This window comes from Malus domestica, chromosome 11 (assembly GCF_042453785.1).
Source record: "Malus domestica chromosome 11, GDT2T_hap1".
Taxonomy (NCBI): Eukaryota; Viridiplantae; Streptophyta; class Magnoliopsida; order Rosales; family Rosaceae; genus Malus; species Malus domestica.
The window spans coordinates 11,584,875-11,612,838 of NC_091671.1; the positions used below are offsets into that span (position 1 = coordinate 11,584,875).

General features: G+C 36.5%; 4 protein-coding genes and 2 non-coding genes across 13 annotated transcripts; 2 read left to right on the forward strand and 4 right to left on the reverse strand.

Moving 5' to 3' along the window:
* The first annotated feature begins 711 nt into the window (after nucleotides 1-711).
* LOC103447857 (protein disulfide-isomerase 5-1) lies at nucleotides 712-3,471 on the forward strand. The gene is made up of 5 exons (XM_008387061.4): nucleotides 712-983; nucleotides 1,424-1,482; nucleotides 1,569-1,744; nucleotides 2,977-3,076; nucleotides 3,161-3,471. Exons 1-4 carry the CDS (start codon nucleotides 864-866, stop codon nucleotides 3,069-3,071), a joined length of 450 nt encoding a protein of 149 aa, XP_008385283.2. The 5' UTR covers nucleotides 712-863; the 3' UTR covers nucleotides 3,072-3,076; nucleotides 3,161-3,471.
* Nucleotides 3,472-3,648: 177 nt separating this feature from the next.
* Nucleotides 3,649-6,655, reverse strand: LOC103447856 (elongation factor 1-alpha). The gene is made up of 3 exons (XM_008387060.4): nucleotides 6,442-6,655; nucleotides 4,929-5,411; nucleotides 3,649-4,830 (listed from the first exon to the last, which is right to left on the reverse strand). Exons 2-3 carry the CDS (start codon nucleotides 5,388-5,390, stop codon nucleotides 3,949-3,951), a joined length of 1,344 nt encoding a protein of 447 aa, XP_008385282.1. The 5' UTR covers nucleotides 5,391-5,411; nucleotides 6,442-6,655; the 3' UTR covers nucleotides 3,649-3,948.
* Nucleotides 5,582-5,664, reverse strand: LOC114819868 (small nucleolar RNA SNORD25). Its single transcript, XR_003767167.1, has one exon. It is a non-coding gene; the product is annotated as a small nucleolar RNA SNORD25 (small nucleolar RNA).
* On the reverse strand, nucleotides 5,792-5,872 carry LOC114819869 (small nucleolar RNA SNORD25). Its single transcript, XR_003767168.1, has one exon. It is a non-coding gene; the product is annotated as a small nucleolar RNA SNORD25 (small nucleolar RNA).
* Nucleotides 6,656-8,212: 1,557 nt separating the features above from the next.
* Nucleotides 8,213-13,534, forward strand: LOC103413049 (histidine biosynthesis bifunctional protein hisIE, chloroplastic-like). 3 transcript variants are annotated; one of them, XM_029088500.2, is made up of 10 exons: nucleotides 8,213-8,454; nucleotides 9,049-9,116; nucleotides 9,236-9,268; nucleotides 10,925-10,973; nucleotides 11,106-11,181; nucleotides 11,277-11,464; nucleotides 12,247-12,492; nucleotides 12,566-12,661; nucleotides 12,753-12,904; nucleotides 13,167-13,534. In XM_029088500.2, the coding sequence occupies exons 6-10, from the start codon at nucleotides 11,291-11,293 to the stop codon at nucleotides 13,369-13,371; spliced, it is 873 nt and encodes a 290-aa protein (XP_028944333.1). In that variant the 5' UTR covers nucleotides 8,213-8,454; nucleotides 9,049-9,116; nucleotides 9,236-9,268; nucleotides 10,925-10,973; nucleotides 11,106-11,181; nucleotides 11,277-11,290; the 3' UTR covers nucleotides 13,372-13,534. The 3 variants fall into 3 exon arrangements, with proteins under 3 accessions (XP_028944333.1, XP_028944334.1, XP_070664097.1); XM_029088501.2 differs by having other exon boundaries at nucleotides 8,250-8,454; nucleotides 10,859-10,973; XM_070807996.1 differs by lacking the exons at nucleotides 8,213-8,454; nucleotides 9,049-9,116; nucleotides 9,236-9,268 and adding an exon at nucleotides 10,049-10,091.
* Nucleotides 13,535-22,203: 8,669 nt separating this feature from the next.
* On the reverse strand, nucleotides 22,204-27,811 carry LOC103403969 (pentatricopeptide repeat-containing protein At2g27800, mitochondrial-like). Of its 6 annotated transcripts, XM_029088504.2 has the most exons (7): nucleotides 27,736-27,811; nucleotides 25,858-27,205; nucleotides 25,347-25,684; nucleotides 25,023-25,223; nucleotides 24,597-24,847; nucleotides 23,410-24,078; nucleotides 22,204-22,375 (listed from the first exon to the last, which is right to left on the reverse strand). In XM_029088504.2, exons 2-3 carry the CDS (start codon nucleotides 27,099-27,101, stop codon nucleotides 25,681-25,683), a joined length of 1,248 nt encoding a protein of 415 aa, XP_028944337.1. In that variant the 5' UTR covers nucleotides 27,102-27,205; nucleotides 27,736-27,811; the 3' UTR covers nucleotides 22,204-22,375; nucleotides 23,410-24,078; nucleotides 24,597-24,847; nucleotides 25,023-25,223; nucleotides 25,347-25,680. The 6 variants fall into 6 exon arrangements, with proteins under 6 accessions (XP_028944337.1, XP_070664095.1, XP_008341039.2 ...); XM_070807994.1 differs by lacking the exon at nucleotides 25,023-25,223 and having other exon boundaries at nucleotides 24,607-24,847; nucleotides 27,736-27,807; XM_008342817.4 differs by lacking the exon at nucleotides 22,204-22,375 and having other exon boundaries at nucleotides 22,764-24,078; nucleotides 25,023-25,228; nucleotides 27,736-27,807.
* Nucleotides 27,812-27,964: the final 153 nt, after the last annotated feature.

The window sequence follows — 27,964 nt, forward strand, 5'->3', positions numbered from 1 at the left end:
CGAGGTGGGGATGAAGCCGTGATGTGTGGTGGTGGCCGGAGGGGAGAGAGTTCGTCGGAGTGAGACTGTGAGAGGGTGGTGGCTGCTAGGCTTCGAATTCGAGAAGGAGAGACAAAGAGAATCTGAGACTGAGTGAAGGGCCAAAGATGAGAAATGAGAGAGAGTGAGTATGGATGTGTCGGCTTGGGTTTGAATTGAGTTGAAGGAATGTTTTGGTGGCTTCGCCTTTCTGGGTTGCAAAGCAGATGGAGATAATGAGAGAGAGAGAGAGAGAGAGCAGCAGACAGCACCCATGTGCTTTGATAAAACTTCAAGCGTCGGGCACACAATCAGATCCTTATCCCCACACTTAAGTTATTCTAATAATATAAATAGGCCATATACATATATTCCAACATATATATAACAATAGGGTTTAAAGTTCGGTTCGGGATGGGAATACCGAACAATTTTAAGTGTGAGACCGAATCTCATACCGAAAAATTCGGGATCGGTTTGGTTTCGGTATCAAAATTTTCGGGATTTTCGGTATGGTTTTTTTTCGGTTTGGTTTCGGTATGGTTTGGGATTTTTGGTATTTTTTTCCACCCCTGATCAAAAGTAAGAGTAAAATAAAAAAATGGGAATATGATTATCATTTTGTCAAAATGTTAAAATTACAATTTTGCCGTCCTTTTTTGTCAAGAATGACTCAAAAGTGAGGCCAAAAATGAGAAAAAAAGGCAAAAAGTTGACGAGGATGGTTTTCTAAATATACAGTTAAGTGTAGATTCGTAAACGAGCTGAAGTTGGGAGAGAACTTCACATAGGCTCGTCCGTCGATCATATTTTCACGGAAAATTTTTATAATTTTCTCAGCAGCGATGAAAACCCACTCTCCTTGTCTAGTTTTCATCTCAGTTCTTCTCTTTCTTCTTCCAATTCTAACAACATATACCGAAGCCGAGGTTATAACCCTAACCGCTGACACCTTCTCCGACAAGGTAACAACTGCAAAACCCCTTCAAATTCTTCATTGATTTGCATTCAATTTCACAGATCCAATCTAAATAATTTCACGGATCCAATTTTTCAATTTCTACACACAAGCATATATAGTTAGGGTTTTTAACCCTAACCAGATCATATTTTTCCTTACTCATCAATCCCTGGCGGTCTTATCAATGCTAATCCCTAGTTAGTTTTGCCCTTTTTGTCAATTGTGTTTTGATATAGTATCGGTGACAGAATTAAATGGCGATTGAGTCTACGAAATCGGACTGGAAGTTAAAGTGAAATTTTTTATGGGTTGAGTTTTATAAGAAATGTATGTTTTTTATTAAGTAGGTAGGAGTTTGGAAAGATATGCCATGCCCGCTAATTAGAAATTTATTTTCCCTTTATCGCCTTGCCGATTGTTTATTTGCGTATGCGTTTTTCGTAGGTGAAGGAGAAAGACACGGCATGGTTTGTGAAATTTTGTGTGCCATGGTGTAAGCATTGGTAAGTTTCTCGCATCTTTCGAGTTTATGATTGGCGAGATTTATTTGATTGTTATTCATACTGGTAATGGTAACATTTGGTTTCAGTAAGAACTTGGGTACATTGTGGGAGGACCTTGGGAAGACAATGGAAGGTGAAGACGAAATAGAGGTTGGGGAGGTTGATTGTAGTACGAGTAAACCAGTATGTTCAAAAGTTGACATTCATTCGTATCCTACGTTTAAAGTATTCTATGATGGTGAAGAAGTTGCAAAATATCAAGGTGCGATTTGAATTTCGTTTCTGCTATATCAGTTGTGTTTCCATCCATATTCATCTTTGTGCTGCATAAAATCTTTTCTATTTGATCTACTCAGGCTTACTATTATCACTTACACTATCTCTAAACAATTGCGCTTCCAATTTCTATGAAATTCCTGTTGAAGGGCCTTGTCCAGAAAATAGATTTCAAGTGCAAGCTTCTCGCAGGCTTGGGCACGTATTTCCCCTAAAGTGCCTGTTAGTAACATCTGAGAAAAGAAAGTGTTCATATATATTTATTTTCAATTCAGATCAGTAGCACTTGCCTATTCATTTTTGTTCGATACAGATTCATTTGGGAAAGCATTATAATTTATTTTGGGCATATAAATTGGCCATCACATCTGCGTATCATTCATTATCCAACTTGTCATCTTAAATATAATAACAACAGTGGAAATCCATCACAAATAAGAAGTCCTAACATTTGGCTACGGCTGACATTGAAAGAGGCAATATGGTATTGTTGTGGAAAAGTGATAAATACTGCACTTTACCTTATCATACCCCAATGTTGAAAAAGATATGTGCATGTTTTTATATTATTTTTTGCACTTTTTTCTTTTTTGGTGGAGGAGGAATGTTAGATATAAATTGCGAAAAATGTTTGAGTGGTGCTGTCTTAAGTGTGTACCTGTGAAAGATTTGGCTGCTTTGTGTAGTATAGCGGTGCTAGAGATGAATATTTGTGGTGACTGATCCTTGGCTTATTTAGTATATACATACTTAATATTGGCTGGCTTTGTTTAGTATAAATAATGAATATTTGTGGTGACTGATCCTTGGCTTATTTAGTATATACATACTTAATATTGGCTGGCCTTGTTTAGTATAAATACTGGGACATTGGTTCTGTTAACCATTAGATTGGTGGCCATGACAATGACTATTATTTCTGTGTGATGATGATACCTCAGATTATAGTCAAATACCTAGGTTTCAAAATATATGTAAACTACTCAGGTCCCATAAGCAAATGTAGGTGATGGAATATCTAGCTATGGATTCATTTGAAGTGAGTTTGATCTGTTATCAGTCCAAATAACTGTTTCATCTGTTGTGTATATTATTTGTAGACTCCGGTCAAGTGCAGCCTATTCAAGGCTGAGTTTTTAATTTATGGCCCAAACGACGTATTAGACTTTCTATAGTGCAGTATCTCACTTAGTTATTGTTTCTTGTACAAATGATCAGGGCCGAGGGATGTTGACTCACTAAAGAAGTTTGTCTTGGAAGAAGCTGAAAAGGCAGCAACAAAGGCACAGCTTGACAGTGATAAGGAGTTGTAGATCAGGTAGATACCTTGTGAAGGCTAATTGTGAAATCTGAAACTATGTACTGCAGATGTGTGTGTAACAAATGAATGTACCTGCTGCAGATGTGACTTGCGTGTTGAACCAGCAGTAGCGCACATTGCGACAGACATCATCTCAGCTTCGGTATTTTGGTTCGGGCACAACAATTTTGAATCGGGATCACAACTCCAGCGAGGCAGATATCAACCACAACCGATACGTACGTGGGCAAGAGCAGCTTGTATTCATCAATGAAATTTAAATACTACGTAAATTTCTCACAGGATATTTTGTTTGGATGTTCGTTAGGTTGGTGGGATTGTCCATGTTTAAGTTGTTGCAGATTTAAATTGAACACGAATGTTCGGATTTATAAGATGTTTCAATTGCGCAAGATAGTGTTTTTTTTTACTGAAGTTTGGCACGGTCTCTGGCTGACCAGAAGGTTTGGGCGGATAGCTAGTATCCGAAACACGGTCTGCACAAAGTGTGGTATTCACCACATAAAAACTCGGCACGCCCGAAATTCAGATCTAAAAAGAAAACATAAGAGCAAAAGCCAAGAAGACAATTTTAACACAAGCAGATTTAACACAGATTGCGGACATTAATACAAAGTTGTCCAATGACCCACTAAACGACCGATTTCAATGTATAAACCAACAAATAGCATACAACACAGCTTGCCGAGCAACCAGAATCGCTTCTAGCGGCTCAGCTCCTCCACAATCCTTGCAAGCAAGGCAAGAGGGCTACGATGTAAAACTTGTAAAACCTGTCCAAGTAACTCCGAGAGTAGCACAAAAATGGAAAATAAACGACTTCAGACAAAACTGATCTAGCTAAGGGCGGGACGATAACATAAAACACTTCACTTCTTCTTGGCTGCGGCTTTGGTCACCTTGGCACCAGTTGGCTCCTTCTTCTCCACACTCTTGATCACACCCACAGCAACGGTCTGGCGCATGTCTCTCACAGCAAAACGTCCGAGAGGGGGGTACTCAGAGAAGGTCTCGACAACCATGGGCTTGGTGGGAATCATCTTAACCATACCAGCATCTCCGTTCTTCAAGAATTTGGGCTCCTTCTCAAGCTCCTTACCGGATCGCCTGTCAATCTTGGTCAAGATCTCAGCAAACTTGACAGCAATGTGGGAGGTGTGGCAATCGAGCACTGGAGCATAACCATTTCCAATCTGCCCAGGGTGGTTCATGATGATGACCTGAGAGGTAAAGTTGGCAGCCTCCTTTGCAGGATCATCCTTGGAGTTGGAAGCAACAAAACCACGCTTCAGATCCTTGACAGCAACATTCTTAACATTGAACCCGACATTGTCACCGGGAAGAGCCTCCTGAAGAGCTTCATGGTGCATCTCAACAGACTTAACTTCAGTGGTCAGACCAGTGGGACCGAAGGTCACAACCATACCAGGCTTCACAACACCAGTTTCAACTCGTCCCACAGGCACAGTTCCAATGCCACCAATCTTGTACACATCCTGAAGTGGGAGACGGAGGGGCTTGTCTGAGGGCCTCTTGGGCTCATTGATCAGGTCAAGGGCCTCAAGAAGGGTTGGTCCCTTGTACCAGTCTAGGTTGGTGGACCTCTCAATCATGTTGTCACCCTCAAATCCAGAAATGGGGACAAAGGCAATTTTGTCAGGGTTGTACCCAACCTTCTTGAGGTAGGATGAGACTTCCTTCACGATTTCATCGTACCTTGCCTTCGAGTACTTGGGAGTAGTGGCATCCATCTGCAAAATTCAGAAATAATGAAACATAAGTTAGAACTGTCCACAAATAAGTACAACCATAACAACTGAAATGTCCCCAAATAATGTATAAGACCCACCTTGTTGCAGCAGCAAATCATCTGCTTGACACCAAGAGTGAAAGCAAGCAGAGCATGCTCACGGGTCTGACCATCCTTGGAAATACCGGCCTCAAAACCACCAGTGGTGGAATCAATAATGAGGACAGCACAATCAGCCTGGGAGGTACCAGTGATCATGTTCTTGATGAAATCACGATGTCCGGGAGCATCAATAACAGTGCAGTAGTACTTGGTGGTCTCAAACTTCCACAAGGCAATATCAATGGTAATACCACGCTCACGCTCAGCCTTGAGCTTGTCCAACACCCAAGCATACTTGAATGACCTCTTGTTCATCTCAGCAGCCTCCTTCTCGAACCTCTCAATGACACGCTTGTCAATACCTCCAAGCTTGTAGATCAAGTGACCAGTGGTGGTTGACTTCCCAGAGTCGACATGGCCAATGACCACAATGTTGATGTGAAACTTTTCCTTACCCATGATGGGATCTCAGCAAGTTATCTGAAAGTGCAGAAAACAACAATCATCAAAACACAACGGGCAATTAGCCTGAATGAAATATACAATCATCTAGGCATGGCCAATTAATCATCAAACAATTAGGCAGACAGCATATATTATAAGAAATTAAATCCAAATCAACAATGTAAAGTATTTATGGAAATATAAAATAGAACTCAGTCCCTTAGATGTTCTTAGATATGCGATCATTACCGCAAATCATTACAGGTCTGAAGGAATCATCACAGTTACTACAAAATAAGTAAATATTTACAGGATTTACAAATTAAAAGAAACAAAGATAAATTTTAATATAATTTAAAAACATGCACAACCAAAAAAGTTAGTTGCTACAGTGTTCCTAAATAAACAAGAGAAAATTGAACTCAGTCCCTTAGATGTTCTTAGATCTGCGATCATATCCGCAAATCATTACAGGTCTGTAGGAATCATCAATGTTACAATCAATTTATTGAACCCAAATGCATGATATTACTAAATGTAACAAAATTAAACGTTTTAAATACAAATTTCGAAATTAATTTATGAATAAGTTTAGTTGCACCAATAATCCTCAAATAAACAAGAGAAAATTCGAGGTAAAAATTTATGGAAAGCAACACGATTAATATTGCTTCAAGGGAACGAGTCACATGGAACTGATAAATCCACAAACCAGATAATGAAGCCTAATATGGTAAAAAAGATAAACCCAAATCTGATTAGATCTTCCGCATCTGATACAAGAAGCTAAAGGATTTGCATGCACATTCAAGAACCCAGTTCATAAATCCTCAAACATTTTCAGAAAAAAAAAAAAAAAAAAAAACACAAGAAACCCACATGCAGTTTCTTCAAAACCCACGAACGCAAATGAAAAATTTTCAACACAAACCCATAGATCCAATCACAAATATTCATCCACAACCAAAACCCAGATCATCGATTCACTTCAATAAATCAGATAACATGCAAACCAAGAAGATTTCAAGAATTTTGAAGCCATAGAAGTTTAAGCAGAAATGCTAACCTCAAGTAATCGAGGAGTGAAAGATGGAAGGGGGTTCTCTCTCGCCGCAGACTTTGTAATCAGGAGCGAGATCGAGTAGAGGAAGATGGCAGTGAGGACCTCGGGGATTTAAAGGGGAGCGAGTGCTGCATCAGTTTCGTTAGGGTTTCTTTCTGAGCCGTTGGATGTTTGGTATTTGATCTAACGGTTATAACGTTTACTTAGCACTGCGGCTGGCTTGTGCGTGTGGTGATGCCCTAATGTTTACACATGATGTTGCCACTTTGCCGTTTCGCGTATTCTTTCTCAGTAAATGACCATCTTGTCCTTTCATTTCATTATGTTGATTTACCTCTCTCGTATTTTGTATTTTCTGCTTATTGAGCTCTTGCATAACCGTATTGAGTTTGGATTTTGTCAGTAACTAATTAAATATTCAATCTAATAAAATTTATCATTTGAAAAAAAAAAATTAAGATCAAATATAAAAAATAATAATTAAAAACAAAAGTTTTAACTTGAAAACTCACTCACTAGAAGTCAACAAAGATGTGCCAATAACCATGAAATATGAAATACGAGAGAATTTTTAGCGTGCTCAAAACACAGTGGTACATCATACGTCACTATACAAATAGTGAGATACTTGTGTTAAAAAAATTAATAACTTAAAAAATAAAACTCTTCACCACTTATATAATGACACGTGGTGTCCACCTCTATTCCTAACACACTAAGAAATTTTCTCCATAAAATACCAAATGCCATAATGAGATCAAGTCTTGGTTTGGTAAACATTCAACTTCAGCTTTTTTCACAGCTTTGGGTGAAAAAAGCCAAAAACACAAATATGAAAAACCCAGCTTTGAAAAATCAGCTTTTTTTCACAGCTGCTTATTCTCACAGCACAGCAGAAACAAATTTTTTTTTTCAAAGCAAAGTAATACCAAACCAACCACAAGTCGGTAGAAAAGAAACCTTGCCTAGCTTGACCATAAGACGCCATCCAAGAAGAAGTGTCATCCGCTTAACATCCTCCTTGCACCAAATCTCACTCTCAGAAAACTTGGTTGGAATAGAAGACTTTACAGAATTCTATTTTGTGACAACAACTATAAAAATTAAATTTGACATTCAACAACTATAAAAATTAAATTTGACATTTCTATTAAAGACGATCTAAAATATCAAACTCATTCGTAATGAAAATTACCACTAGACTAATAATGGGTAGAATTGGCACTAAGATGTCAACATTTGGGATTTGGTGTGGAGATCAATTTTCTGGGTAGTCATTTCAATTCAAAACGTATTTGGGCCAAAAGTTGGGTTTGGCTGGGTTTAGGCCAATCTAGTGGATCCCGTAACAAACCGCACGAGCCTCTTTTTTTTTTTTCTTTTGCACACGTGCCTCCTTTGTGATATATAATGTTTTGTATTGTCATAAAATAGGGAAAGGATCCTCTCTGATCATTTATACCAAACTCATCAATTCGGGCTCTTAAAATTTGATCAACCAATTAAAAGCAGGTTCCTTTAAAAGTTATGATAACTTTAACCGTTGAATCAAATTTCAAATGTCCGGACTGGTGAATTTTGTGGAGGAAAAATCCTTTTCGTAAAACGGCACCACTTGAGCAGCAGCAACAAACGTTCAGCAAACAGCGGTTAGCAGTAACTGGGGGTGGGCAAACAGGTATAGGAACCGTGGGTCGGGACAGAGATACGGACGGGTTCCTAATTTTTAAAAAGAGAAATGTGCAGGGGTGGGGCTTTGAAATTTTAGGAGCGGGGCAGTTTCAGAAGTATAGAAAAACGGGGATCCGGACCGGCCCGTTTGTAATTGCAATGGACGGACGGGATTGAAAAGGAACCTACCAGCAAATCTGAACCGTTAGTTTTACCCTAGGACCTATGTCTCCTCGAGCTCGACTCGATTCTCTCTGGCCTTCTCGCCTCGTCGTCTCCTCCACCACCCCGAGCTCGACTCTGTTGATTATGACCTCGTCGTCAGCAATGCCCAGACCAATGAAGGTTGGTTCTGATTTAGCTATTACCTTCTGAACATGTTGAAATTAATCACAGATATGGGTACGAACAGGTTGTATGAGAGTGTGTTTGTCTGATTGAGTGGTAAAATCGTCGACCACCACATTCTCTATGGTGAATTGAGTCAATCTGAGTGGGGACAGCTTGTGTGAGGTTGAAATCTGGGCTCTTTAGGAATGGTTAATTTGACTAGAAATTCCTAGGAATTGTGGGTTGTGATGTGGGGATTCAAATTTTGGTAGCTTTTATCCTTGCCTTCATGGATTATATCATTACAATATTTTATGGTCTTTACGAGCTATGTTTTGTAATTTCAGAGTATCTTGATGAAGTGATGTTGATTCCCAAAAATACGTCAGTTGTATTGTTACTGATTCAGATCCTTTAACTTCTCGTCTTTAGTTAAGTTGCAAAATCCATAATCAATTTAGAGTTGGCATTATTACTTTGATCTTGTGTTTAATGAATCTGTGACCCCTAGGGCATGTACTTGGATAGGGTGATTGTGTTTCTTATGACCCCCTAGGGCAGATTTCAAGGGTTGGTAAAGTTAGGCTATTTTTGTTTCTTTTGTTGTAGGTGAAAGGTGGAAGATAAGGTGGAGTACACTGAACCAGAAAGGACTAGTTTCCCGGCGGCTGAATAAGGTTAGTAAAAGTCTTCTTCCCACTGTATTCATTTCACCATTCAAACCCACTATTGATTTTGGTCTGATAAATGTAGATGGTCAAGAGTAACTTACATTTTTATCGTTTCTCTCTTGCAGCTGTCTGGAGAAGAGTGGCTCCAGATTCTTGAGGTTGGTTTCTGTAAATTTCATCATTTTATAGCCTCAAGAACTTATATTCTGGACTGATCTGTCTTGAAACCACACTTGCTGCTTAAATTCATTATCCTCATCTTGTGCATGACATCATTTATACATTGCACGAGATCAAATAATCACCGACTGGTTGGTTGGCAACCAGAATGTTAATGCTTAGAACTTATTTGGTGGATTTCCTGTTCTGTGTCTAATTTGAGTCTATTGTTAGCTGCTGTTCCTTTTTCCTCAGGGTTGAGCCTATTTTTAAGCTGCTCTTCCTTTTTCCCTCTGCTTCTCGCATTCCTGTTTAGGCATTATTTATTTTCTTTAGGAACTGGAAGATCCTGTGACCTTATAGTTCTGTTGACCAATGTCAGAAGGCATTCGTAATGTAATAAAACATATGCAGCCCTATATTTTAGTAGTCTTGTGTTATGATTCTGTGGTCTGTTTTGTTTGTAGTTAGGTTAACTTAGTTAATTGAAGATCAGCTGCTATGTAGTTAGGTTAACTTAGTCTGGCATCGTAATGCTTCTTCTAGGGCACTGTAAAATCTGTAAAAATTAAGTGTTTTTTATTTCCCAAAAAAAAAAAAGGGACCCGTGTACCCGGACCAAACCGGCCCGTTTGAAACGGGCCGAGTTAGGTCCGGTTCCTGTTTTAAAATCTGTTGTACCTGCCCCGGACCAACCCTTTTTTTTTTTAAACTCCGGTCCGGTCCGTTCCTTCAAAATTTGGCCTGGCCCGGCCCATGCCCAGCCCTGGCAGCAACCAAGTACGCCTCCCTTTTTACTCTAGCTCTGTTCAGATTCTTGAGGTATGAATACATGTTACTAAAATGGATTCCGTTCCTAGTTTTTTTCCTTTTTCACATACACCCACTGATTAATGCTGGTTTTGAATTTACTAAAAAAGCTCTGCAAATTCATGGGTTGTGAAGAATTCATTGATACCCAATAAAAAATAATGGGTTTTGGAAGAAAAAATTGATTAATGCTGTTGCTTTGGATTTGGAGTAATTAAGTGGTGTAAAGTTTGGAGCATTTAAGTAATATATGCCTGGGTTTTAAATTTTCAGTAGAAACTTGATGGGAATTTTGTAAAAATGTGTTCAAATATGTTTATAAATTATAGGGAGGCAGCTACTGATGTTGTTGTGAGGACATTTTGCAAGAAGGTTTGAACTTTTGGAATACATTTGAACCGGTTTAATCGAAACCCCCTTCATAGGACTATAGGAGGTTTGGTTCTGCATTGTTATGGAACAAAAAAACTTACATTGATGTACTGAATATTCTTATTGGGTGATTATGGAATATACATAGCTATACGTGATCGATCATTGATATGTCGTTCATATTATTGGTTCCTGAAAAATTGATTATGCGGCTGTTGATATGGATCCTGCTCCAGCTATAGTCGATATGGGTGATTAGAATATGAAATCATATAATTTTCTATCATTGCATCACCTCAACATGAATCCTTTGTGGAACTGTATTCATTTCATGTGAATCAATATCTGACAAGATGAATACTAAGTTAAACCAATGCTCGATTTCCCATTTTTTATGTACAACACAGAATTATGTTAGCTTCTGAGGAGAGGACCCTATAAAGAATTATTATAAACTTCTCTTTTTTATTTAGGGAATCATAAGAATCAGAAAGGGACTGGTTGGAGAAGTTCTCTGCTATGGTATTCTCTCTCTTTATCTCTCTCTCTCTCTCTCTCTCTCTCTCTCTCTCTCTCTCTCTCTCTCTCACACACACACACACACACACATATTTCTATCATAACTCTCATGATTTATCTATTGTATTATTGCAGATACGATTTCCATTGTCTTAATTCCTCTCAAGATTTTTTAACTTTGGGGGACTCACGCATATTTCTTCAATCCTAGGTATCATTGTGGATGCATTTGTAATTGATATTATTTTCTTATTTCCATTGTTCCTTTTTGGTGACAAATGACTTCATCTTGTATTTATGTCTCAGGAAAGTTGATGTGAATGGCGATTCCACATTTGCATTCTCTGCAACCTGTGAGAGTTTCTTCCCCTTGCCGCGTTTCCGTTTCTAACCAGTATCACTATGGTAGAAGCAATTTCAGTAGAAAGAGCAGTTCTCTTGTTTACGCTTCCTCCACCAGCAACTTTGACAGGGACCTCCATCTGCAATCAAAGGTACCTATTTCACTAACTTAATGTTGATTGTCATTCTTTACTAGAAATATTTCTAATTGAGATGTTGAATAGAGAAATTACAGAAGGATTCTTCATTGTTTGAATATGTTTTGATAAACCCATCAGCATTTACAGAAATCAGTACCGAATAGAACTGCAACACTCCTTTAGCTGCTTCTGATGATAAAGATAGCCTTGTTATATCTTCTTTTTTAATTACACTGCTTCATTTTGATCTTGTGACTTAGCATGAATCATCCTACAGAATGAGTGGTAATACTGCTTAACCAAGCCCTAAATTTTTACTTAACCCATGTTCTGCGGAAATGCAACTCAACCATACAGGGCACTACATAATTCAGTAAAAAGAAAAATTGTGTTTTGCTTTCTTAATTTTTCTATATTTATGGAGTTCTTATCATTCAATATTCATAGTAGGTGTTTACTAAGAATTATACAGAAGGAAATTTGATGTAGTTTGTCATTTCCTGATATTTGAGCCCCATCTGGAATCTAGAGACCAACCCCCTTTCCTTGAATGTACAAAACATGTACCTACAAGTAGTGCCAATAGATGACATGTATTCATCTTCACTTAGTTTCGTATATGTGCTAAACTTGTTACAAATCACTCTCATATCGTGACAGGTACTGTAGTGCCAATAGATGTAATGTATGCATCTTCACTTAGTTTATTTTGGATGCCGTCTTTTTCCTCTTCCCATTTTCAGAATAGAACATGTAAATGGAGGAGATTATAATATCCACCAATAATATTTCAGGTTGAAACAGTGTTAGACAGTGTAAAATGGGATGAGAAAGGTTTGGCAGTTGCCATAGCTCAAAACGTTGACACAGGAGCCATCTTGATGCAAGGCTTTGCTAACAGGGAAGCAGTGGCCACGACAGTTTCCTCCCGGAAGGCTACATTCTACAGTCGGTCGCGATCAACATTGTGGACAAAGGGAGAGACCTCCAATAATTTCATTAATGTTCAAGAAATCTTCCTTGATTGTGACCGAGACTCGGTATGTCATTGGCTATTTTAGTTGGAACCCATTTTCTAATCCTCAACTACTTTAACTCAGACCTTTTTCTCAGATAATATACCTTGGGAAGCCTGATGGACCTACTTGCCACACAGGGTCAGAGACGTGCTATTACACCCCAGTTCTTGATTTGTTGGAACATCGACAGGTTTTCAATATTAATCAATTAAAATAACCTATATATTTTTATCAAGCATCAAATTACTTGTTTTGTAAGTGATTCAGATGATTTGTGACAGGACGAAGAACATAAATTGGCATTGACCACTTTGTACTCGTTAGAGTCAACAATTGCTAAGCGAAAAGAAGAGTTAGAAGTTCCAGAGAGTGGAAAGCCCTCATGGACTCGGCGTCTACTATCTGATGAGAAGTTGTTGTGCTCAAAAATCAGGTAAAATGTTCAAAATGTCATATTGTGTCAGATTTGAGTCAGAATGATATAAATTTGCATTTTATCTTAACTTCTCAAGAACTCGAAAAAAGGTAGCAGAAGGAATTAGAGAAGTAATATCCTTGTTATTCTCAGATACAGACTTTTGGGTGGTTCGAGTTATAGATGTTATCCTCATTGTCGAAAACTATATTACTAAATGAGCTATCTTCTGTATTTTCACTTGTAAGCCTCTGTTCGTGGTTTTTCTTTCTCGATCCAGGGAAGAGGCGGATGAGCTATGCCGAACACTAGAGGAGAACGAAGACAGGCTGCGTGCTGCCTCAGAGATGGCAGATGTGCTTTATCATGGCATGGCTCTTCTGGCCCGTAAAGGCGTGAAAATGGAAGAGGTTTTGGAAATTCTTCGGCGTAGGTTTTCTCAGTCGGGTATCGAGGAAAAGAGAAATCGCAAGTCACAAACCTAGGCATAGGCAGCTTAGCCTGTCAAGTTTAATGATATTCTTTGATCAAATTTTTCCTGTTCTTCTTAATCGTTTTATTCACCAGGTACTGTGGTCTCAACTGCTAAAAGACGTATTTATGAACGTTTATTTGCAGTTAATTTGATTAGTGTGTGTTTTAAACTGATTTCGTTGTGAGTGTCAATTGTTTGGATTCGAAATTATCAACGTATATCCGGTTGATCAGTAGTCTTGGTACTTAGGTACTCCTTAATTATGTTTATGGAGAAAATCCTAATTAATTGAGAGAGAAACGAGTATAGGAACGTACAATTATGGCTTGTTTCTGGTTATTGTGTTATTTTTTTTCAAACTTACTTTTGCTGTGTTGTAAGAATAAACCATTGTGAAAAAAATAAAAATAAAAACCAAATGTTGGATAAACTATGTGGTAAAAGTGCTTTTAGCAAGAAAAAGATGGGGTTAGGATTGTCAATATAAAAGTTTCATTAATTGATACTATTTTCACCTGCCTCTAATGAAAAAAGATTTCTTTTTTTATTTTTATTTTTAGAAGCATGTGTAGAGGTGCTTCTGCTTTCTATTGGTTTGGATCCATCATTTTGAAAAAAATACACTTTTTTTTATATGAATATAGCTTTTCTTCAAAAATCTCATTCTACACTCCTCATAAATATAATTTTCTTGCTAATTATAGAATGTTTGAAGTGTAAAATGAGAATATAGCATTTCTTCAAAAGTCTCATTCTACACACCTCACAAGTATAATTTTCTTACTAATTATAGAAGGTTTGAAGTATAAAATGAGATTTTTGGAATGTCAATAACAATTTCCTTTAAATAAATAAAAAATTTAGTTATAGAAATAAATAACAAAAACAATTTCCGCTGCCGGGATTCGAACCCAGTTGTTGTGAAACAATGCTCAAACCAATTTTTCGTGCTACAGCGGATTTTTAGAACTTACTTTTGTTGTGGTGTAAGAATAAACCATTGTGAAAAAAAAAAAAAAAAAAAAAAACCAAAGGTTGGATAAACTAGGTGGTAAAAGTGCCTTTAGCAAGAAAAAGATGGGGTTAGGATTGTCAATATAAAAGTTTCATTAATTAATACTATTTTCACCTGCCTCTAATGAAAAAAGATTTTTTTTTTTTTTTTAGAAGCATGTGTAGAGGTGCTTCTACTTTCTATTGGTTTGGTTTGAAAAAAAATACACTTTTTTATATGAATATAGCATTTCTTTAAAAATCTTATTCTACACTTTTCATAAATATAATTTTCTTGCTAATTATAGAAGGTTTGAAGTGTAAAATGAGAATATAGCCTTTCTTCAAAAGTTTCATTCTACACACTTCACAAGTATAATTTTCTCACTAATTATAGAAGATTTGATAAAATGATATTTTTGAAATGCCAATAACAATTTCCTTTAAATAAATAAAAAATTTAGTTATAGAAATAAATAACAAAAACAATTTCCGCTGCCGGGATTCGAACCCGGTTGTTGTGAAACAATGCTCAAACCAATTTTTTGTGCTACAGCGGAATTTTAGATGCTGGTAGAAGAATTTAAAAAGTATTTAAAAGTAAGAGACTCTTTGCAATTTGTGATAAATATGCCAAATTTGAATCCCCTCATCTTTATATATAAAGCCAAGGGCCCAATGAATAATGTTTTTTGGTGTCACAAGCTTAACCAAACATAATTAGACAAAAATACCCCTCAAACAAAAAACTTCAAAAGCAACTCAAAATAATGCAACAAATGTGGCAAGGGTATTTTTGTCAAATTGACAGTGTTTTTTTAATAATTAGTTTTTGAGATGTGTTATTCCCACCCCGATGTCTTATCTTCCCACCCACCTTTTTATGAATTTTTTAATTACAAATTTGTCCATTTGTAAAATGACTAATAAAAACCTTAGATACCCCCTTTTGCATTACTTTTTTTTTATATATAAAATAAAAAAGAAAAGTTTAAGTGTGATAACTCTCACGCTATGTTTATAAATTTTTTACAGAAGATCTTATAAGGATTGAATGCATTTATTTTAAGTTATAATTTTCTTGTAGTCTAGTTTAATTAAGTTGTACTTTTATGCAGGTGTTCTTGAAATCAGGTCATCCAATTCCTCCTATAGCGACAAATTGGGAAAGATATTGTGAACGATGGTGTTTAGAATGGGCTACTCCGTACATTGATCGTATACAACAATTCAAACTTATTGTAGGGTCTACTGTTATAACTAGAGAGATCGTGGAGCTTGGCGAAAATTGAAGAGAGTAATATTATTTGTTTAGAAGAGAGTAAAATATTTGTTTATATTCTTTTTTTAAGAGAAATTTATCTCTAATTATATATAGGGTTATTTTAGGAATAACAGTGGGTGAGAAAATAACATTTTAATTTTTTAACTTTTTATAGTGGGTGTAAATATAACGTGGGTGGGAAAATAAGACAACGGTGTGAGTTTAGCAGCTCTCTAATTTTTTCTATACATTTTTATTTTTTTTAAATAATTAGTACCTCACAATAGGCTAGCAATAATATGATTCAATCAGTTGTTCATTAAATATTATTTTCTCTATTTATAAACACGTTCAAAACATCTTAAGATGTGTTGACATACCTCGACCTGGGATGTCCGCTAGGACTCCGAATCGAGCTGTGCTGGCCGATACTTGGAAGGTGACGAAGCCATAAAATATAGTTATGTGGAAAATATGAATAAATTTAAACATAAAAGTGCCTAAATATAAGAGTATGCAACACAATTCACAAGTGTAACAATGCAATATTTAAAAAGGAAAACTAATGAAAAGGGCTTGAAAACTTTGAGTTTTAATGATAAGGACAAAATAAAGGGTAAAGTGAATAGTACCAGGATTGACTTTTTAGTGTAAAAATGTGGTTTTTCGTTAAAGTGAACAGTACCGGGTGCTTTTCGTTAAAGTTCCCTATTTAAAATGTAATATATATATATATATATATATATATATATATATATATATCCCGGGCCGGGATGTGACAGGCGTGAAATGCCAGTTATAAAAAATGTCTTTCATACGCGGATAATAATGTGATTAAATTAGTTGTCAAATGATTTTTTTTTTTTTTGAACAAAAGATATTATCTACACTAAGGGGAGGGTGTGGGCTTAACCTCACAATGGGTTAGGAATAATGTGATTCAATAAGTTGTTTATTAAATTTTATTTTCTATATTCTTAATATAAACTCAATAGATACCGATTTTATTATGTGGATTTAGCTACTTTAATTGGTTTATGAAGAGTTTCTTCTAGCATGATCTAAGCTTATTCATTTACTTCAAATATTTGACCTTTTTTTTTTGTCAATTTATGCATATAAATACATTTAAAACGTGTATGACGCGTAGCACGTCGTGATTCAAAAAATGCATTATGCACACACGTAAGCGCATGCATGAAGGCTAGTAGCATATTAAGTGAGTGGTCAACTAAGATTGACCGATGGGTGGCCATAATTTTAATTATGTGGGTTTAGGAGAACATGGTCATATGAGTAATGTTATTCATATCATGTTTTTGTACCACATTTCTATACCACATTAGGTGGCATTTGATGTGGACAACCACATCATTTCAAAATTTTGCAAAACCCAAGGAAATGAAGGAGAAAAACTCCTCGTATACCACAATCATCATTTAATTAACTAGTTTTTCTTAACTATTAGTTTATTAAATAATGAACTAAATTTAAAAATCTGATTAATTCAAATGATATGGTTGTCCACATCAAATGCCTTATAAGGTGGTATGAAAATATGGTACAAAAACATGGTATGAATAGCATTACTCATGGCGATATATCTACGTGTCAAAATATCACAATCATCTCCGAATTCTTATTTTTAATATATGCTTTTTTATACTATAGTTCAACTGGTTGTAATTATAATTTAGATTCCTACCGCTTAAGGTTATGTAATATTCTATATATTGTAAGCATTATACACATAAACAATCAAAGAATAATATTTCTATATGATCTCGGCCTAACTAGGTCCTAGGGTTTGTCCCAATCCTTTTCAGTGGTTTTTCTCTCTCCCTCTTTGTCTCCTCTTTCAGCACGTCTGCCTCTTCTTATACTTTTCTACTCGACCCCAACACCACCCAATTTGTCAAACTTACCGAATCCAATTACCTTCACTTTTCGATTTGAATGAATTTATAAAGTAATGACCTTTCAGTAATGATCTAAAACATATATTCATTGAGATATATTGTGGAGCGGATCCAAATAAATGGTTACCGTCACAAACTGATTAGTGCTTGAGTGCGTAATAGTAGTAAAGACCAGCAAAAGAAAAAAAAAAAAAATATATATATATATATATATATATATATATATATATAAATCTAAACTTGGCAATTAAGAGAGAAGTTTGACAAGAACAATAACAAGTATTAATCAACATTATAGATATTAGAACCCTTTGTTCAATGTTGACTATAGCATATTCAAAAGAAAGCCAAAACCATGAAAAGAAAAATGAAACAAAAGCAAAACGATTGATCTGTCTTTACGCTTCAATCTTCAAATTACTTCTTTGACGCTGTTTAAGTGAAACAAGGCTCTCCAAGCACGTAAAAACACAACCAACTTTGCCGATTCCACGAATGTTGATTTTCCAATGGCTTTCGTCATTAAAATTGTACATGATTAACTGTTCTCCGAACACCATCAAATCATGAGACTCTGTCCAGAAACCGGAATGTTTTAATGTCGAATACAGGATGGAAACCCTCGTTTTAGTCCAAGACTCCCTCACTCCATATTCCGTCATGACCCAAAACTCGTTATATGTTCCACCACGAGGATAAGAATGATGCGTTATGCATAAACAGTGTCTGAAGACTCCCAATTTCATCTACCTCTTAATACTTTCAACAGAATCGCATTCAAGTGGGAGTGAAATTTCTCGAACCCTCTCCTTCCTCGTTAGAGCGAGGGAAACAATCGCTTGTGACTGATCTTCGAGTCTTTCCCCGAAACAATGGAGATCTCCATTCAACAAAATCCCCTGTTGACTTGTAATGTAGGGAAACAATCTCTCAATCTTTCTCCAAGAATCGGTTTACAGCGTATAAACACTAAACACAACCCCTTCATTGAAATCATCGATGAAGGGGTTGGTTAAGCAATCGTGTTTATTGTAGATTCCCGTAACCACCTTGTGTTCATTAGTGGAACGATCAAATCCAACCCCGTATACCTTGACTGAATTCCGATAATTCTCTTCTCTTGGTATTTCGGCAGTTTCTTGGTTTCCTTGGTGGAGGGGTCAACCAAATATAAACTTGAGTCACACAACATGCATAACAAGTCGTTGCAGGAACACAAGAAGGAAACGAAAAAACCCGACACTTCGCTACATACTCGTGCTCGATGGCTGATACCTGTGCCACATCAGTAACTATGACGCTTCGTCTTTGGCAGAGTGTCTTTGTCTTTGATTGCCTTGTTGAAGTGCATTGTGATGAATTTGGGGTTGGCGATTAGAGAACGCCATGGCTTTGAGACGCACTCAAAGCGGCGCAAGGACTTAACTGGCAACCATGAAAGAATCTCGTGTATGAGCTCGGACGGAAGGTGGCTAGGGCTTTCCCCCAGCTGGGGTTTCATTCTCCTGCAGAGAGAACTAAATTATTAGGGGTTACAATGCAAAAGATAATTAACTGACTTTTCCAGCAACTTATATATTAGGGGTAGTTTGCTTGTTATTCTAGTCCTAGCCGTGTTTTAGGACCTGCAATGTTGGCATTGAACAAGGAATCCAGCAGGGTTAAGGGCCCTATCCCTATCAAAGGTAATTAAGGAGTCTGACTGAAGGATTCTAGAATTAATTTCCGAAATACAAAACAACAAAGCCTTATCCAACTAAGTGGGTCGACTGTAATTTCCGAAATACTACAGATAAGTTTTCAATGAAATTAATCAAGGTCAAGAGATGAGAAAAGAAAAAATCATCAATTACATACCCAACTTCTGCCCCCTCCTCCCCTCAGAACAAAATTCTTTCCGCATGTGGGCTCTTCAAATCCTTTTCCTCAATTTTTGCTCAATTCGATTACATCTAGTTCAGAGTACAATTATTTGGGTATGCTAATCCAGTGACTTCATAATTATAAACAAGTAAAATCACGTGACAAAAGGTTCACATACGTGTATTTACCGGGCCTCTGATTAACAGCTAGGGGAATCACGAACATGTGAGATTCAACAAGACAGCCGACAAAATAATCAACCAGAACCCCAAGTGTTCATCCACAGTGTCTGTAAAGCAAATCTGGACAACCTGTGAACTGTGACCTGTGAGATCATGCTTGCTAATTATAGAAGGTTTGAAGTGTAAAATGAGAATATAGCCTTTTTTCAAAAGTCTCATTCTACACACCTCACAAGTATAATTTTTTTACTAATTATAGAAGGTTTGAAGTATAAAATGAGATTTTTGGAATACCAATAACAAGTTCCTTTAAATAAATAAAAATTTAGTTATAGAAATAAATAACAAAAATAATTTCCGCTGCCGGGATTCGAACCCGGTTGTTGTGAAACAATGCTCAAACCAATTTTTTGTGCTACAGCGGAATTTTAGATGCTGGTAGAAGAATTTAAAAAGCATTTAAAAGTAAGAGACTCTTTGCAATTTGTGATAAATATGCCAAATTTGAATCCCCTCATCTTTATATATAAAGCCAAGGGCCCAATGAATAATGTTTTTTGGTGTCACAAGCTTAACCAAACATAATTAGACAAAAATACCCCTCAAACAAAAAACTTCAAAAGCAACTCAAAATAATGCAACAAATGTGGCAGGGGTATTTTTGACAAATTGACAGTGTTTTTTTAATAATTAATTTTTGAGAGGTGTTATTCCCACCCCGATGTCTTATCTTCCCACCCACCTTTTTATGAATTTTTTAATTACAAATTGTCCATTTGTAAAATGACTAATAAAAACCTTGGATACCCCCTTTTGCATTACTTTTTTTATATATATAAAATAAAAAAGAAAAGTTTGAGTGTGATAACTCTCACGCTATGTTTAGCAATTTTTTGCAAATGATCTTATAAGGATTGAATGCATTTACTTTAAGTTATAATTTTCTTGTAGTCTAGTTTAATTAAGTTGTACTTTTATGCAGGTGTTTTTGAAATCAGGTCATCCAATTCCTCCTATAGCGACAAATTGGGAAAGATATTGTGAACCTCCGTACATTGATCGTATACAACAATTCAAACTTATTGTAGGGTCTACTGTTATAACTAGAGAGATTGTGGAGCTTGACGAAAATTGAAGAGAGTAATATTATTTGTTTAGAAGAGAGTAAAATATTTGTTTATATTCTTTTTTTAAGAGAAATTTATCTCTAATTATATATAGGGTTATTTTAGGAATAATAGTGGGTGAGAAAATAACATTTTAATTTTTTAACTTTTTATAGTGGGTGTAAATATAACGTGGGTGGGAAAATAAGACAACGGGGTGAGTTTAGCAGCTCTCTAATTTTTTCTATACATTTTTATTTTTTTTAAATAATTAGTACCTCACAATAGGCTAGCAATAATGTAATTCAATCAGTTGTTCATTAAATATTATTTTCTCTATTTTTAAACACGTTCAAAACATCTTAAGATGTGTTGACATACCCCGACCTGGAATGTCCGCTAGGACTCCGAATCGAGCTGTGCTGGCCGACACCTGGAAGGTGAGGAAACTATAAAGTGCAGTGATGTGGAAAATATGAATAAATTTAAACATAAAAATGCCTAAATATAAGAGTGTGCAACATAATTCACAAGTGTAACAATGCAATATTTAAAATGTAACTTATTTACGACATGGCAAGCAAAACATAATTCCATATAAAAACATATATATATATATATATATATATATATATATCCCGGGCCGGGATGTGACAGGCATGGAATGCCGGTTATAAAAAAGGTCTTTTGCACGCGGATAATAATGTGATTAAATTAGTTGTCAAATGATTGTTTTTTTTTTTTTTTTTGAACAAAAGATATTATCTACACTAAGGGGGAGGGTGTGGGCTTAACCTCACAATGGGTTAGGAATAATGTGATTCAATAAGTTGTTTATTAAATTTTATTTTCTATATTCTTAATATAAATTCAATAGATACCGATTTTATTATGTGGATTCAGCTACTTTAATTGGTTTATGAAGAGTTTCTTTTAGCATGATCTAAGATTATTCATTTACTTCAAATATTTGACTCTTTTTTTGTCAATTTACGCATATAAATACATTTAAAAGGTGTATGTCGCGTAGCACGCCGTGATTCAAAAAATGCATTCTGCACATGCGTAAGCATGTGCATGAAGGTTACGCATGTGCAGAATGCTAGTAGCATATTAAATGAGTGGCCAACTAAGATTGACCGATGGGTGGCCATAATTTTAATTATGGGGGTTTAGGAGAACATGGTCATATGAGTAATGTTATTCATACTATGTTTTTGTACCACATTTTTATACCACCTTAGGTGGCATTTGATATGGACAACCACATCATTTGAAAATTTTGCAAAACCCAAGGAAATGAAGGAGAAAAACTCCTCGTATACCACAATCATCATTTAATTAACTAGTTTTTCTTAACTATTAGTTTATTAAATAATGAACTAAATTTAAAAATCTGATTAATTCAAATGATATGGCTGTCCACATCAAATGCCACCTAAGGTGGTTTGAAAATGTGGTACAAAAACATAGTATGAATATCATTACTCATGACGATATATCTACGTGTCAAAATATCACAATCATCTCCGAATTCTTATTTTTAATATATGCTTTTTTATACTATAGTTCAACTGGTTGTAATTATAATTTAGATTCCTACCGCTTAAGGTTATGTAATATTCCATATATTGTAAACATTATATACATAAACAATCTAAGAATAATATTTCTATATGATATCGACCTAACTCGGTCCTAGGGTTTGTCCCAATCCTTTTCGGTGGTTTTTCTCTCTTCCTCTTTGTCTCCTCTTTCAGCACGTCTTCCTGTTCTTATACTTCTCTACTCGACCCCAACACCACCCAATTTGTCAAACTTACCGAATCCAATTACCTTCACTTTTCGATTGAAATGAATTTATAAAGTAATGACCCTTCAGTAATGAAATCATTGAGATATATTGTGGAGCAGATCCAAATAAATGGTTACTGTCACAAACTGATTAGTGCTTGAGTGCGTAATAGTAGTAAAGACCAGCAAAAGAAAAAAAAAAAAAAAAAAAAAAAAATATATATATATATATATATATATATATATATATATAAATCTAAACTTGGCAATTAAGAGAGAAGTTTGACAAGAACAATAACAAGTATTAATCAACATTATAGATATTAGAACCCTTTGTTCAATGTTGACTAGCATATTCAAAAGAAAGCCAAAACCATGAAAAGAAAAATGAAACAAAAGCAAAACGATTGATCTTTCTTTACGCTTCAATCTTCAAATTACTTCTTTGACGTTGTTTAAGTGAAACAAGGCTCTCCAAGCACGTAAAAACACGACCAACTTTGCCGATTCCACGAATATTGATTTTCCGATGGCTTTCGTCATTAAAATTGTACATGATTAACTGTTCTCCGAACACCATCAAATCATGAGACTCTGTCTAGAAACCGGAATGTTTTAACGTTGAATACGGGATGGAAACCCTCGTTTTAGTCCAAGACTCCCCACTCCATATTCCGTCATGACCCAAAACTCATTATATGTTCCACCACGAGGATAAGAATGATGCGTTATGCATAACTAGTGTCTGAAGACTCCCAATTTCATCTTCCTCTTAATACTTTCAACAGAATCGCATTCAAGTGGGAGTGGAATTTCTTGAACTCTCTCCTCCCCCCGTTAGAGTGAGGGAAACAATCACTTGTGACTGATCTTCGAGTCTTTCCCCAAATCAATGGAGATCTCCATTCAGCATAATTCCTTGTTGACTAGTAATGTAGGGAAACAATCTCTCAATCTTTCTCCAAGAATCGGTTTCCAGCGTATAAACACTAAACACAACCCCTTCATCGAAATCATCGATGAAGGGGTTGGTTAAGCGATCGTGTTTATTGTAGATTCCCGTAACCACCTTGTGTTCATAAGCGGAACGATCAAATCCAACCCCATATACCTTGACTGAATTCCAATAATTCTCTTCTTTTGGTATTTCTGGCAGTTTCTTGGTTTCCTTGGTGGAGGGGTCAACCAAATATAACCTTGAGTCACACAACATGCATAACAAGTCGTTGCAGGAACACAAGGAAACGAAAATACCTGACACTTCGCTACAAACATACTCATGCTCGATGGCTGATACTAAATTCTGTTCATCGGTATCATTATGATCGAGAAACTCGTCGAGGTGCATGGAGTAGAGTCCATTATGTGCCACATAAGTAACTATGAAGCTTCGTCTTTGGCAGAGTAAACGGTCTGTCTTTGATTGCCTTGTTGAAGTGCATTGTGCTGAATTTGGGGTCAGCGATCAGAGAACACCATGGCTTTGAGACGCACTCAAAGCGGCGTAAGGACTTAACTGGCAGCCATGAAAGAATCTCGTGTACGATCTCGGATGGAAGATTGTTAGGGCTTTCCCTCAGCTGGTGTTTGATTCCCCTGTAGAGAGAGAACTAAATTATTAGGGTTTTCACTGCAAAAGATAATTAAATGACTTTTCCAGCAACTTAAATATTAGGGGTAGTTTGCTATGTTGGTATTGAACAAGGAATCCAGCAGGCTTAAGGGTCCCTAATCCCTATCAAAGGAGTCTGTTTAAATAATTCACTAGAAGGATTCTAGAACTAATTTCCGAAAAACAAAACAACAACAACAAAGCCTTATCCACTCAGTGTGGTTGGCTGTAATTTCAGGAATACTACAGATAAATTTTCAAAAAAATTAATCAAGGTCAAGAGAAATAATTAATGAAAAAGTCGGCAATTATTTACCCAACTTCTGCCCCCCTCCCCCCAAGAACAAAATTCTTTCCGCATGTGGGCTCTTCAAAACCCTTTTCCTCTAAATTTTCCCTCAATTCGAATGCATCTAGTTCGGATTACAATTTTTTCGGTATCCTAATCCAGTCAATTCATAATTATAAACAAGTAAAATCACATGACAAAAGGTTCACATACGTGTATTTACCGGGCCTCTGATTAACAGCTAGGGGAATCACGAACAAGTGAGATTCAAGAAGACGACAGCCGACAAAATAGTCAACTGGAACCGCAAGTGTTCATCCACAATGTCTGTAAAGCAAATCTGGACAACTTTCTGGGACCTGTGACCTGCGGGATCAAACTTGGTGAATACTGTGGATGGCTGCATTGATGCTTTGTGAATCAAATTCCATGATCTTCATCCAGTTCTCAACGTCTCCGATTTCCTACGACACAAACCCACAAAAGAGTCGGAACTATTAGTACATTCCACTCTCAAGAACTTCAGAATTTTCGGCACACCTATTGCCAAAAAGCGTGGCTTTGGTTACGAGTCTTGTGACTCTAGCTCACATTTCTCAAAAGCTAATTATTATTTTGTTCCTTAGAAATTAAATGAACCTTAATGGCGGTGTTGATAGAGTGCATGACTGAGAGCCATTGATCAGTCCGTTTGACGAATTGGGAAATGGCGGCAGTCAATGCCTGAATTTCAAGATCGATTTGTTTCTCGTTTACAAACAATTCTTTCACCCCACAGTTCACTGCTTCCACCAGAAGCTATGCCACACTCACAGCCTTCTTAGTGGCATCATCACTCGCCTTCTCTGCCGCAATCAATCGCATTATTCTTAATTATTTATCTATTAACTAATTCATTCAAACAGTTGAGAATTCTGGCAACATAAAGAAACAAACCACAGATCAAATGTCGGGGGTACTGACCAGTGAGTTTGTGGATTCTGAGGGAGGGATGGTGGTGCTCTTGTACCAATTGAGCAAAGAATCTTCTAGTTCTCCGGGCTTTGTCTTGGACAAGCACGATGCCACAGGAGCATGTTCTAAGGGAAGAGATGCTGGTGAATACATGCTTGACAGAAAGTTCTCGGAGAGTGAGCTGTGCTGATTTCTTAACATCACTGTTTGAGGTGGGTTAATATATTATTGTTTCCTGAAACGATTTTCGACCAAATGGCAACATTTTTTGTAATCATCGAACACAACGTAATGATGCACTGTTTTAACTTCAACAATAAGAGGGGTAACTTGTAAAACGTGTTTATCTGCCACAACAAAAAGGAAACACTGGATCAGATTCTATTCACATCAAAAGATGCTAACTAATAGCTTTCCTCCAAGATAAGAATACTTCTCAGTCACTTGAAGTCCGGTAAATTTGTGCTAGATGAAATCAAAGTAAACGGGAGATGTGCTTGCAGGTGATCAATGACACTACCTGAATTGAGCATGGGCATTTGGATCTCCATAGTCGTCTTCAAGCACATATAGAAGCTTCCTGTAAACATGCCCACTCAGAAGGTCTTTCTCTTCGAAGTCCTTCAACAATTTCATTGCTTCGCCAACCCTTCCTTGTCTGCAGATTTCATCAAGTATTGTCTTATAAGTAATGAATTCAGCTGATCTTCGATTCTCAATCATCTCCCACAGATACTTCAGTGCTTCCTCAACCTCTCCATGAAGAGCCAAAGCATTCACAAGTGAGTTGTATGATTTACTACTCAGCATAAACCCTTTGCTCTTCATTTCATTGCACAGCTGCTTAGCATTATTTGTTCGGCCTTGGCAACATAACCCATGAATGAGATAATCGTAGGAAAATGAATTTGGTGTGCATTTATAGACCACGCCCATCTGATGGAATATTCTAAGTGCATCATTGAGATGAAGGGAAAGTACGTACCCCTTAATCATAGAATTCAAAGAGTAAATATCAGGCTCAATCCCATCATCCACCATTTGCCGAAACAGACACCTGCTTGTCTCCATATACATGTGATTTATGTAAGAATTAGATCCTCTACTCAAAAAGGCCGTAAAAAGAATATTGTACGTCCTGATTGAAGGCCTACACTCCATGTTTCTGCTATTCCTCATGTGTTTAAATATATTGACAGCTCTAGTCAACTTCCGAGCTTCCGTGAAAAAATAGATAATGGAATTGTAAAGCGCCTCAGAACCAATGTAAGAAATAGCAAGCACTTGGTTGACAACATCATCCATTTCTTGATACATTTTAGCTATGCCAAGTTTCTTTATCGTAATGTGATAAGTAGAAACATCATGTCTGAACCGCGGCTGTTGTGATGCCCAATTGAACAACTCTAAACACACAAAAGGATTGTCTTGCTGAGTTATAACATTGCAAAGCTCTTCAGGTGTAAATCTAGGCAACAACTGGGATAAGGCCCTTTGAAACTGGACTTCATCAAGAGTTGATCTATTGGATTCCGATCTTTTACGTTCTCTCCTTCTAAACGATCGTGATGGGGGCTTGGTCGAGTAAAAATTATGCAGCAAAAACCGCTCATATATACCAAAATATCCATTTGAAGCGATTTTGGGAACTGGGTCAATTTGGGTTTGAATCAAATAGTGTATAGGCCGCAATGTGCTAGTGATGGAATTCAAACTATATGAAAGAACATCCTTTCTAAAGCAATATCTACGAACGGAAAGCATATTACTGAATGATTTACCGCAAGATCGAAGCACCAAGCTTCGTAATACTGCACTTCTTAATTTGGTTGTGCCTCCTTACAAATTATGAACTTGTAGCCTGAAAACTGAAATCACAAGAAAAAATCATCAAAAGCTCAATCAGACAAATACTTTTAAAGATCGAAAACATATAAAACGAAAAAAACCAAGGCCTTTCATCATCAAACATAATTTTTTTGAAAAAGAAAAAAAAACATGAAATGATTGCAAAAGCTGATTTAAATAAAATTAGACCTTTCTATATGATTATACAAAATAAAGCTAACCCAGAATCCAAAATCCACAAATTACAAAATTCTCCAACATTACTCTGGAAACTGACTGAAACACCACAAGGGGGTAAACAATGCGCAATTTGTACCGAAACCGATACGAAATAGCAGACGCCTAGCTTAAAAAAATTAAAATAAAAAATAATGAAAAATGCTTGAATACCTAGCGAATACAGAAGCATTGAACGCAACAGTTTCCAGGAGAAAGAGAAACAACATACAGATTACTATTTGTATTATTTCCATTCCTTTAATTCATTTTCGGGTTTCTCGGCAACCAAACAGGTCGTAAGGAAATAAAAAGAAGTTGGGAAGAAGATTACCTGAGAAAGTGGTAAAGATGAGAATGGATGGGAAAAATGCTGGGGAAATGGGAACTCCAATGCAACTCCAATATGTGGCCTTCTAATGGTCTGTACAAAACTCACCGTTCTAAGGACGCGGATCCTCTGGATCCTCTTCTATCCGGAGCCTCCAAACACATTAATCCTAGCCGTTGAAGTAGATCGTGCGGCTAGGATAACTGTAGCTCCTTTTTCATTTGTCAAAGAC